The sequence below is a fragment of the Microtus oregoni genome, unplaced genomic scaffold (assembly GCF_018167655.1).
Source record: "Microtus oregoni isolate MIOR12 unplaced genomic scaffold, Mior012 000018F_ref0000195, whole genome shotgun sequence".
Taxonomy (NCBI): Eukaryota; Metazoa; Chordata; class Mammalia; order Rodentia; family Cricetidae; genus Microtus; species Microtus oregoni.
The window spans coordinates 2,536,238-2,548,051 of NW_024543077.1; the positions used below are offsets into that span (position 1 = coordinate 2,536,238).

At 49.7% G+C, this 11,814-nt stretch overlaps 1 protein-coding gene across 1 annotated transcript; it reads left to right on the forward strand.

Moving 5' to 3' along the window:
* Positions 1-264: 264 nt before the first annotated feature.
* Positions 265-5,028, forward strand: LOC121459074 (DNA-directed RNA polymerases I, II, and III subunit RPABC4-like). The gene is made up of 2 exons (XM_041668584.1): positions 265-395; positions 3,854-5,028. The coding sequence occupies exon 2, from the start codon at positions 4,659-4,661 to the stop codon at positions 4,833-4,835; it is 177 nt and encodes a 58-aa protein (XP_041524518.1). The 5' UTR covers positions 265-395; positions 3,854-4,658; the 3' UTR covers positions 4,836-5,028.
* The last annotated feature ends 6,786 nt before the right edge of the window (positions 5,029-11,814 follow it).

Genomic DNA, 11,814 nt, shown 5'->3' on the forward strand with positions numbered 1-11,814 from the left:
AAGTAAACAGGATTGGGCTGTGCCAGTCAGAGGATGCTGCAGACACGCCCACCCCAACCCGGCGAGCTCACTCGTTAGAGGCCAGGCAGGTGGACCAGGGAGGGAAAACTCTTTAAGACGAGTTTCCACTGGTGGTGTGTCCTTTATGCAGTGTCCTTGGACTCTCACAAAGCCTGGGAGCGATGTCAAGTCAGTGAGGCCACAGGACAGAGTCAGTTATACAACCTCGGTTCATACCAAGAGCAAAAATAGCCACCAGATCTCAAAGCTCACAGTGTGCCAGGGACCTGCCAAGTGTTCTCTGGGCTGTATCCCGTTTAATCCTCACCAGAGCCCGTGAGGTCACTGCTGTGGGGGTCTTCATTGACAGATGAGGAAACTAAGTCACAGGCTGGGTAAGTGATTGGTTCAGCTATTCAAAGAGCCATGGGCAGGGGCTGTGGAAGTGGTGCTCGAGAATCTTGTTTTGAGACAGAAGCACGTGTAGCCCCTGGCGACCTTGATCTTCTGACCCTCCTGCTGTCCTCCAAGCTCTGGGAGTCAATGCGTGAACCACCATGCTAGGTGCTGGATGAAACCTAAGGCTCCGGGCATGGCAAACACACACTCAGCCACACTCCCAGCCTGAGACCCGAGTCTTGTGCTCTGAAATCTGTGCCTCGCCACGTTTCCTTCCTGCCATTCTGCTCACAAGAGGCTGGCATGTTTCAGGGAGTCGGCTGCTGCTCCTAAAGCCACTGGTGGGAGAGTGAAAGCTGAAATTCAAGCCTCTGCTTTCTAGAGTAGTGGCCCTTCCATCGAGCAAGGCCCTCCTGGGAGTGAGGAGTTCAAAACTTCATTACCCAGAGTCCTTCAGCCTTAGTGGTAGCCATCTTGACAGTGTGGTGAAGATGCCTGCACAGAAATTCTCAGCTTGTTTACCCAAGTCCTCTTCTCGTATGTCCAAGATAGGGCTTCTTTCTTTCTTTTTTTCTTTCTTTCTTTCTTCCTTCTTTCCTTCCTTCCTTCCTTCCTTTCTTTCGTTGTTTGTTCGTCCCTCCCTCCCTTTTTCCCTCCTTCCTTCCTTCCTTCCTTCCTCTCTCTCTCTCTCTCTCTCTTTCTTTTTTCCTTCCTCCCTTTCTTTCTCTTTTGGTGTTTCAAGACAGGGTTTCTCTGTTTAGCCCTGGCCAACCTCAAACTCAGAGATCCACCTGCCTCTGCCTCACAAGTGCTGGGATTATAGGCATGCGCCAACATGCCCAGCTTGTTTTTTTGCGACAGGGTGTCTCTGTGTAGACCTGAATGTCCTGAAATTGCTTGGTAAGTTTCAGGGTGGTTTTGAACTCAGAAATCTGCCTGCCTCTGCCTTCTGAGTGTTGGGATAAAAGGCATGAGCCACCATGCCTGGCTAAGGGACCACCCTAGTTCTGGGGGACCCCAGCTGGATCGGGAACCTTCCAAGCCCAGGGTTTTGGGGATTGTGACCAGGATGGCCTCAGCCCTGCAGAGGAGGTGAAAGCGGGCGTGCAGTGCCCAGCTGGCAAGCGAGGGTCTCTAAAACTTCGCTCCCATTTTGTTCTTCATACCCTCTTTGTGCAGCCCGTTGCTGGAGTCTGGGTAAGTTCTAGGGCCCTTGCTCCTGGCTTATCCAAGCAGACTGCTAAGGCGAGGAGTCCCTCGTGAGACCAGCTAACTGAGGGAATTTCCTGGCTAGGCATAGGCATGGTGGTATATGCCTATAATCCCAGCATTGCAGGGCTAAGGCAGGAAGGTCACCAGTGTCAGCCAACATGGGCTACATGGAAAGACCCTGTGGCAAACAGGGCAAACAAAACAATGGAAAAGGAAATCCCCGAGAAGAACCCAGAACGGTGCTGGGGAAGCAGAGCAGGGCAGGACAGGGCAGGGCAGGAGAGGACGCTAAGCAGAACAGTTACTGAGCAAGGCCCAGAGCCTCAGTCTAACCCCAAAGGGGACCCTGGAATGTGGCTTGTGCCCTAGAGTTCATTCCAGCTTAAGTGAGACAGCAGCTTTTTTCCTTCTTGGCTGAAGGTCACCAGGCCTTTGCCATATCCTGAGTATCAAAAGTGGCTTCAGTGGTCCCAGTAAGCCAAAGTGATCAGCAGGATTGGACACATAGAACTGAATATTTAGCAATCGAAAAAGAAGTCTGAAGGTTGGGGATATAAATTTTAGTGGCAGAACATTTGCCTGGCATGCTTAGGACCCTGGGCTTAACCTCCAGCACCGTGGAATTCCAAAAAGGGCTCGAGGGAGTCTGCTGGAACATGCCACCATCCCCTGCACCACCCTGAGACTCACCCTTGACACTTCAGGGTTCTGGTCCCTACTAACAGCACTGGGCTGGTTGAGAAACGGGTGAAGAGTCCCTAGAAAATGGGCTCCTCGAGCATGGTGTTGAGTTGGAACACCGGGGAGGGGTACAGGGCCGTTGGAGCCCCCCAAAGAACCAGTTTAACAGTTTGGAGGAACTAAGGGGACCCCACTGTTACTCACACATAGTCATGCACACTCCTATTCCTAAGGTACAGGAGCACACTCAAGTGTGCACACTAGTGTGCAGAGACGTGCATCCAAGACGCCTGCCCACTCACATGCATGCTTGTGCACAGCAGCTCTTGCTGGAGCCTCCACAGACCCGAGTACACATTTGAACCCATGTACCCTTAGGCTCACCTCTCACGTCAGAAGCCTGGCCAGCCAAGGCCCTTTCCATTCCTGATTCCTGAAGTTGCGGATGGTGGTTGGATGATATGGGACAGGTGGTAGCAGGCAGTATCCAGACCAGAGTCAGTTGCACAAGGTCACAGAGGAATGACCTTTGACTCCGATGACCCTGATCACGCCAGCCGCAGGGCCCGGGCTCGTGTTAGTCTGGGGTTGCCTGTGAGAGCTGACAAAGTTGTCTGGAAGCTCAGCTGGTGACACTATGGCCACACAAGGCTCCGCTTCCACCTTTGACCCAGGCTTGAGAGCCAGCAAAGGACATTCTATCCCTACTGATACCCAGGCCCAGCCCTTGCCCGCCCCTTACTCAAGTAGCAAGGGAGAGCGGGAGCCTTGTCATTGATGAGCAAAGCCATCGGTGCAGAATTGGATCAGCTGGCATTGAGGACCTCCCAGTCTAGCAGAGGCCACAGGCATTCAAAGAGTGATCACTGGGAATGGCAGGAAGCAGGTCAGCAGAGGCACCTAAGGAGGGAAGTGGAGCTGGGGGAGCATTCCAGAGGCAGGGCATGTTTTCAAATGACCTGGAAGACCAAGAAGACTTGGCATCGGGTGGAAAATGTGTCTTAGGAAGAGGGGGAAATTTGTGCAAGGTGCTGGGGAAGATCCCCCGAAGAAGACATCCATCCTGACCAAAGGGGAGGGTGTGGCTGGCAGAGACAACAGTAAACAGAGAGGAGTATGGACAGCCAAGGCCCTGGGCATCCAGAGGGGTTTGCTGCAGGGGACTGGTGACACCGAATAGCACTAGAAAGCAAAGCAGCTTCTGGTTGTGCCATGGGAGGAAGACACGGGATGGCTTGGGTCAAGCTGGTCAAAGGGGGAGCTAGGGACTACTGGGCAAACTGACTGCCACATGGTCGTGGAGGCTTCGCAGGGCAACAAGGGAGAATGGGGGTGTTCTAGCAGGCAGAACAAAGGAATGCATGCGACTGGCTAAACTCTAAGCAAATAATCAAGTATAATTTTGTTTATTAGAGATCTACAAATAGAATGGGATTCTCTAGTTTTGTTATGTTATATGCATGTGTGTGTGAGAGAGTCGATGTGTGCACACACATGCACACACAGGCATATGAGTGGACACCGAAGGACAGCTCTCAGAAGTTCTCTCTTTCCACTGTAGGTTCAGAGGATCAAACTCGGGCCATCAGGTTTGGACTGCAATCTCGTCTATCTGCTAAGCCACCCCACTGTTAAAGAATGACATTCCCCTTAACTTGGGCTCAAAGTCCTAGTTCCTGCCACCAGACTGACTGCAAGCCCTCGTTGTTAACCCCTTTTCACTCACAGTCATTCCAAAGCAGGTTGTCATTTGTTAAACCTGGCCTAGACTCGTGGCAGCTTGGGGACTCCGTGTGAAACAAGGGGACTCTCCCCTCCGCTCATCATCCTGAAGCCATCTTGCCCGTATCATTGTCATTTCGACCATTACTAAGCATTACTCAGTTCCTCGGCCGTACTGGGATCGGCAAGTAAAAGACACTAGACGTATAAACATCCTGTAATGGTGACCTCTCTGGGCACGATTAACTCCGATGCGCTTCTTGAGTTGCTTTATATGCCATTGTGTGGACAACGATGTCCTTGAGATTACCCTGCGAGCTGTGGGCAGCGCTGAGATTTGAACTGGGGACTCAGAATTCCGTTCCCAGTTCTTTGAGCAGCCATTACATCCTAACATGGATGCCACGATTGTGTGGGGATGGAATATGTTGAGGGGAGTGCCAGGTCTCTATCCCCAAGAGAGGGGAATCTCAAGCTCCCATCTTCCCCTTTAACTAGTCCAGTGACTGATCAACTTGTCTAATTTGTGTAACTTCCTTAATGAGTCTAAGGATCACACAGACAGAATGAATAACTTGCCTGGCATTATAGTAAGCTAAAATATGATACCAGCAGAGTTTGTTTGAGCTGCCAAGGCACTAACAATGGATACCCAGAAAGACGTCCAACCCCCAAAGCAGCAGCCGATGATATATATTTGTAGAGAGTGTCACACCGAAAATGAAATAAAGTCCAGAGATCCAATCAGATGCAGAGAATGTGGACACAGAATAATGTACAGGAAAAAGACTAAAAGATTGGTGGTTTTCGATGCTCGGTGAAAACGTGAAATTCAGGAGTGTCTTCGTTCAAACATTTGCTCCACTGATGCTTCTCTGTGTAGCTTTACGACTACAACCGTGTACCTATGGTTTCACTTTAGAAATGTGATTGTATTTTAATACTTGTATAAAGGAAGTTTTGGTTTAGCAAAAAAAAATTTTAAAAAAAAATAAAATAAAATATGATACCAAATGCCAATCCTAGACCCTGGAACTTGTGAATGCTTATTCTGTGTGGCAAGAAAGAAAAGTTTACAGATATACGATTTATTAAGGATTTGGGGTGAGATTACACTGACCTATCAGGATGGGTTCCCAGTTCTGTCACTTGTGTCCCTTACAGATGAGATTTTTCTACCTGGGTTGTGGCTCACACACCTTTAATCCCAGCACACGGGAGGCAGAAGCAGGGGGATCTCTGAGCTCAATGCCAAATTGGTGTACAGAATGAATTCCAAGACAGCCAAGACCACACAGAGAAAGTGCCTCAAAAAACAAAGACCAAAGAACAAATGAGAGGAATTTTTATAGAAACAGAAGGCCAGAGGTGACCTTCTAGCAGAGGCAGAGAGAGTTGAAATTAGGATTATTGCTATGGAAGATGCAGAAAGGCCAGAAGCCAAGGAACACAGCTTCAGAAGATGATGAAGGACGGCAAAGAGTCAACCCTCTAAGGCCTCTGAGGGAAGTGGCCCTCCTGGAAACTTGTACAAGTGACATTACAGCCACCAGCTTCCGACTTCCACTCCACAGACCTGTTTTGTTCTCTCATGGTACGGTGCTGGAATTGAACCCAGACTCAGCAAATGTTAGACAAGCTCTACCACGGAACTACCCCATAGCTAGCTAACACGTGGTGGGGTTTTTTGGTTTTATTTTATTTGCTCATTTTGTGTATGTATATATGCACACGCCACAGCTCACCTGAGGAGCTCAGAGGACAATTCTGGAGTTAGTTCCCCCCTTTTGTCTTACAAGTCCTGGGGATCAAACTCAGGCAAACTCTTTTACTCACTGAGCCATCTCCCTAGCCCTAGTGTCTGGGCTCCGCCACGCCCCACCGACACCACACTGAGACTCAGCTCCTCTGTGTAGCCCTGGTTGTCCTGGAATTCACTCTGTAGACCAGGCTGGCCTCAAACTCACAGAGATCCACCTGCCTCTGCCTCTCAAGTGCTGGGATTAAAGGTGTGTGCCACTACTGCCCAATTAGTGTCTGGTATTTCAAGCGACCAAGCTTGTGGTTATTTGCTGAAACAGCCCAGAAAAATAACACAGCATCCCATAGCAATGTAAGTGAACTAATAATTTTAAAATAATTTTAGGTTTACAGAAAAGTAGTTAATACTAAACAGAAGGTTCCTACATACCTTCACCCTAAAATGTTATGTAACATTTTACATTATTGTATTTTAGTCACATGCACAGAGCCAAGATTGGTCTGTTATTATTATTGATTAAACGCCATACATTAGTGATTGATTTTTCTGAAGACCTCCTGCAGTGTTGGGAGCAGTGAGACCCCAGATCCTGAATTTCTTGTAAACAACTTGTTTTCCCCTGATCTAAGTGCCTACAGCTGCTCTGAGCACGAGACCTTCAGGCGTTCCTGATGGCAGGAGAGTGGTTTCTGGTGGGTTTGGCTGGGGCATGGCTATCTCTATATAAGCTGCCCCTGAACACAATAAGAGGGCATTCTTGAGGAACTCAAGGATGACCCGTGTCACTGTCTCTCTGACTGTGTGTGTTTGTGTATTTTAACCTCCAGCCCCCTTGCCCAAAGCTCGCGAACTGGGTGCCAGAACACAGAGCACAGACACGGGGGCGCGGTGCACAATACTACAGGATGCTTCGTCTTCTCAGTCTCCTTTCACACAGGAAAACCGCATTTGTCTAACTTTTTTTCCCTCGAGATTACACAGGGGTTACAAGGCTTAGGAGGAAGACCAGAGATGTAAAGTACCACGGTCATCCCGACATATCAAAGGAACATGCTATCAGCGTGGCTTATCACGGATCACATTAGCCTCAGTCACCTGCTCAAGCTAGTGCCTGCCAGGATTTTCCATATGAAGTCACTTCCCAGGCCTCCCCCACACCCAGCTCTTTGAACGTCCTACCTTCCGGAAGCAGGTGTTACATCACTTCAGTTCAACTGGGAGAGCTGAGCTCCATTTCCTTAAGGGAAGCACAGCCACACAGTGTTGGAGGAGGGTCTTTCTGAAAAGGGGACCCGCCTCTTCCTCCTTGACTCTTTATGATGGTTTGTTTATCAGCATGTGTTCAAGGATATCTTGGTTATACTTCAGGTTGGCATCTCAATGCTATGATATTATTTTCTTCGGCCAATTGTCCCTGCCATGGCCACTAAATCTTCCCATTTGGCTCCTGTGTAAGATGGCTATCATTGTGTGGGGGAGTGGGGGATGGGGGGTTATTGCTGTTTGTTTGTATGTTTGTTTTTTCTTGTTTGGTGGGTTCTGGGCTGGTCTTGATTTCCAGCACTCCAAGATGCCCCAGACTTAGGATCTGACATTTCTTCAAGTATCTCAAGAATCTCCTTTTTTTTTTATCACTTTCTTATTTTTTTTCTTTTTTTTTTATTGAGAAAAGGAGAAAAAGAAAAAAAAAAACAAGTTTCCACCTCCTCCCAGCCTCCCATTTCCCTCTCCCTCCTCCCGCCCTTCTCCCCCTCCTCCCACCCTTCTCCCCCTCCCCCCACTCCTTTCCCCCTCCCTCTTCAGTCCAAAGAGCAGTCAGGGTTTTCTGCCCTGTGGTAAGTCCTAGGTCCTCCCCCCTCTGTCCATATCTAGGAAGGTGAACATCCAAACTGGCTAGGCTCCCACCAAGCCAGCACATTAAGCAGGATCAAAACCCCGTGCCATTGTCCTTTGCTTCTCATCAGCCCTCATTGTTCGCCATGTTCAGAGAGTTCAGTTTTATCCCATGGCTTTTTCAGTCACAGTCCAGCTGGCCTTGGTGAGCTCCCAATAGATCAGCTCCACTGTCTCAGTGGGTGGGTGCACCCCTCGTGGTCCCGACTTCTTTGCTCATGTTCTCCCTCCTGCTCCTCATTGGGACCTTGGGAGGTCAGTCCAGTGCTCCAGTGTGGGTCTCTGTCTCTATCTCCATCCATCACCAGATGAAGGTTCCGTCCTGATGGGATTCCTCAGCAACTCGAATCTCCTTTCTTTTTACTGATTAATTTATTAATGCATTGATGTGTATGTGTGCGTGTGAACCTATATGTGACAATACACATATGGACGGCAGAGGTAAGCTTGTGTGAGTAGGTTTTCTCCCTCCACATGTGGACACCAAGTGACCTTATCCACTGTGCCATCACAATGGCCCTAGGACAGCCCTTCTCTAGAGAATGGTATTAGGAACTAAAACCTGGGCTCAGGGCATGCTAGCTGCTAGTGGGTGCTATTGCTTCTAGGCTCTCTCAGAAGCCATAGCTGGGCAGCTCACCTGTGTGTGCTAGCCCATATATACAACAGCATTTTATTTTCTGTATCTGTCTGTCTGAAGCGGTGAGAAAATACGATGAGTTCACATTGACTTGTCTCCTGACTACATGAATCATTCCTTCTCCAGCACTGAGAAAACTGGTTCCCGGTGACCACTTCGATGTTTGTTCCCATCTAGACGCCCAGCAGTTTCAGATACCGAGAACTTGCACCCCTGGAGGAACTTAGCATCCCCAGACACAGTGGAGGCTTGTGTCCATTCCATTCGGATGTTAGCATCCATGCAGCCTCTCCTCCATGTCCTAAGTTCTAGGGTTGCTTAAGTTTGCTCTGTCCCTAGTTTCCCTACTCTGGTGACATTTTAACATGAAATGCTAAATATGTGAAATAATTTCTGAAACAACTCTATCATCACCGTCCACAGTCCTTCTGGGAACCCCCAAATTTAAAGCACATTTCAGTTTGTTTGCTTTTGAGACGGTGCCTTTTGTCCCAGGCTGGCCTTGAACTCACAACTTCTGATCCTACTGCTTCTACTTCCCAACTGTTGGGCTTGTGGACGTGAGCCATCAACCTGACTCCATAGTTGTTCTAGTTGGTTTTCTATTGCTGCGATCAATACCATGACCAAAAGAAACTCGGGGAGGAAAGGGTTTATTTGGCTCATAAGCCCCGCTCACCAGCAATCACTGAGGGACGTCAAGGTAGGGAGGCGAGCAGGAGCAGAGTCGGGAACCATGGAGGAAGGCCGATTCTTGACTTACTTTCCATGGCTTACTCAGACTGATTTCTTCTACAACTCAGGACCGCTTGCTCGGCGATGGCACTGCCCATGGTGGGTTTGTCCCTCCACATCAACCATTAGTCAAGAAAACGCCCCGCAGATTTGCCCACAGGACAACCTGACGGGGGCAGTTCTTCAGTTGTGTTTCCATCTTCCTCGATGACTGTTTTGCGGCAGGCTGGCAAAAACTCGCACAATAAATGTTGACACTTTTGTTTATCTGTTTATGTGTATGTGCATTCTTGTTTGTGCGTGTGTTTGCATGTGCCCGTGCACTTGGCGGTCATGTGATGTCTGGTCTCTTTATCTGTCGCTCTCTGCCTTAGCTTTTGAGACTGGGCATCTCACTGAACCTGGAGTTCAACACGTCTGACCAGCGAGCCCCAAGGGTTTGCTCATCTCTACCTGCCCCCACGGTGCTGGGGTTCCAGGTGGCCCATTACCCCAGCTTTATATACGTGTTAGGGATCCAAACTATAGTCCTCGTGCTTTCTGGCTGATGCAAATCCTATTCCTTTTTTCAATTCAAAACCTTAAGCCAGGACCAGGTGGTGGGGGTGCATACCTATAACCCCAGCACTCAGGAGGCAGAGGCAGGCTGATCCCTAGCCAGCCACGGAGGCACAGGCATGTAATTCCAGCACTAAAAGGCTAAGGTAGAAGTGAAAGTTTGAGGCCAGTCAGGGCTACATAAGCTGGGGCTGCCTGCAGCCGAAGTCTTCCATCTTGTGGGTTCATGTCTGTTCACGCTCCGCTGAAGATGAGCCTGGATGTATCCGGTACCAGCTTAGCCTGAAAGAAAAAGTTCTGGTGGGCTTTGTGTAGTGGGGAAAGGAAGCCACAGAAGCTAAGAAACACCCAGACACGGTCTGTGAGAAGTCATGCTTGGAGTTCTGCAAGAAGGGTGAGTATTCCCCAGATTATCTATCTGTGGACAGCCATGCCAGGTAAAGACAGCAGGACTTGGGGGACACGGGGTGTCGGATAAGCGTGAGCAGGGTGGGGTCTTTATTAAACATCTGTGTGATGGTACACACCTTTAACTCCGGCAAGCCAGCCAGGGCTACATAGTGAGACCCCATCTCAAAACAACAACAGAAACAAACAAACAAAATTATCGATGCTCAGCTCAACCCATTCTATCTGCCCAGGTAGCCTGGCCCAGGCCCCACACCAGCTCCAGCGTCTTCGTGGCCACCTTCAACTTTGTGAAGGAGTTCCTACCTCCCTAACACTGGGGTTCTATAGGACAGCCAGCAAGGAAGAGCTAGGGACTGGTTCTCCCGGGGTTAATACTTTCAACTGCAGTCCTGGGCCCATTGTGAGGGCTTGAAAGAAGTTTGCTGAAGCTGAACACAGAGCTACCCCTCAAACCCCCTTCTTCAAGGTCTCACCCTTGCATTCTGACCATATCCTTGGCCAGTATCCCCACAGTGTCCCTCCTGTTTGTCTTTGCTCAGTTAGCAAAGCGACATCCCTCCTGCCTCCTTCTGGGTCTTAAGAAAGCCGAGCCCCCGGGGTGCGGGGGATGAGCCTTGACTCATACCGCATGGCTCTACCATGCGAACTGACCCCTGCCCTATTTGCCACCCCTGCTCAGTCATCATAAAGCCGTATCAGACAGGCTGGGCCTCGACAAGCCCTTTGCTCATCTGGGTGACGATGTCTGAGAACTTCTCCCAGGTCAAAGGGCATCCTGATTCCGGAAGAGACTCCAGGCTGTCCCCATCATTTCAGGACTTCTGACCTTCTGGTATCACGCTGATAAATCTTGTGTGAGTTTGCATGTGTGTTGAGGTGGAGGAGAGACTGCCTTCCCCCACAGAGTGGGGCACCCCAAGGGAGTCCCTGAAAGGGCCAGGAGGTGTGGGAACATGAAAAGTAGTACTTGAGCCCATTGTATGCATAGGGTTAGGGAATTCAACTGCTGAAAGCAATATTCTCCATCTCAGAGGCTCAGTCCATGCAAGGCAGCCTTTAAGCTGGACACACAAAGCCCTCCTCTGAGCTCAGGGCTCCACGCTTCTCCTGGCGTGTGCTGCCGGTGTCTGTAACATGGGGATTCTCAGGACATGTGAAAGAGGGAGAGTCCTCTTCCTCCAGTCTCCATCCTCCTCCTGTTTCCATCCTGGCAGTTTCAAGTCTAAAGGCCACCCTGCCCTCCACGCCAGCCAGGCCGGGGGTCACGGTTATCACTCCCATTCCCAACCTTTGCTCAGATCCACTCCACCCATCTTCAGGCTTTCCTCCTTGGCGAGCTGTCTGTCCTGGACTTCTGTGTTTTCTAGGCAGGCTGCCTCGTGCCACAGCACAGGGGGCAGAAGAGCCTGGTTAAATATCTGAGGACTCATTTGAGGACTCACTCCCGTACAGTGGCAGCTGTGGCTCCTTCTTGTCCTCCCACCCTAGAGGGAGTGTGAACAGAATGACTCACACCTCACCAACAGAAGGAGGCAGCGTAGACTCGTGTGACTCAGGTCATAAAGGCAGGTGGCCCCTCTTCCCCCACTCGCTGGCTCTAGGAGAGGCCCAGGCCCACTTGGTAAGGAACAGAGAGCCTCTTATCAGTCATGTGAGTGAGGGTGCAAGGCTTTTTTTTTTTTTTCCGAGTCAGTGTCTTGCAGCCCAGGCTGACCTTTTAATTACTTTAAATTGATTTATTTTTATTTTACGCACATTGGTATTTTGCCATGATTGTTAGGTTCCCTGGAACCAGAATTAA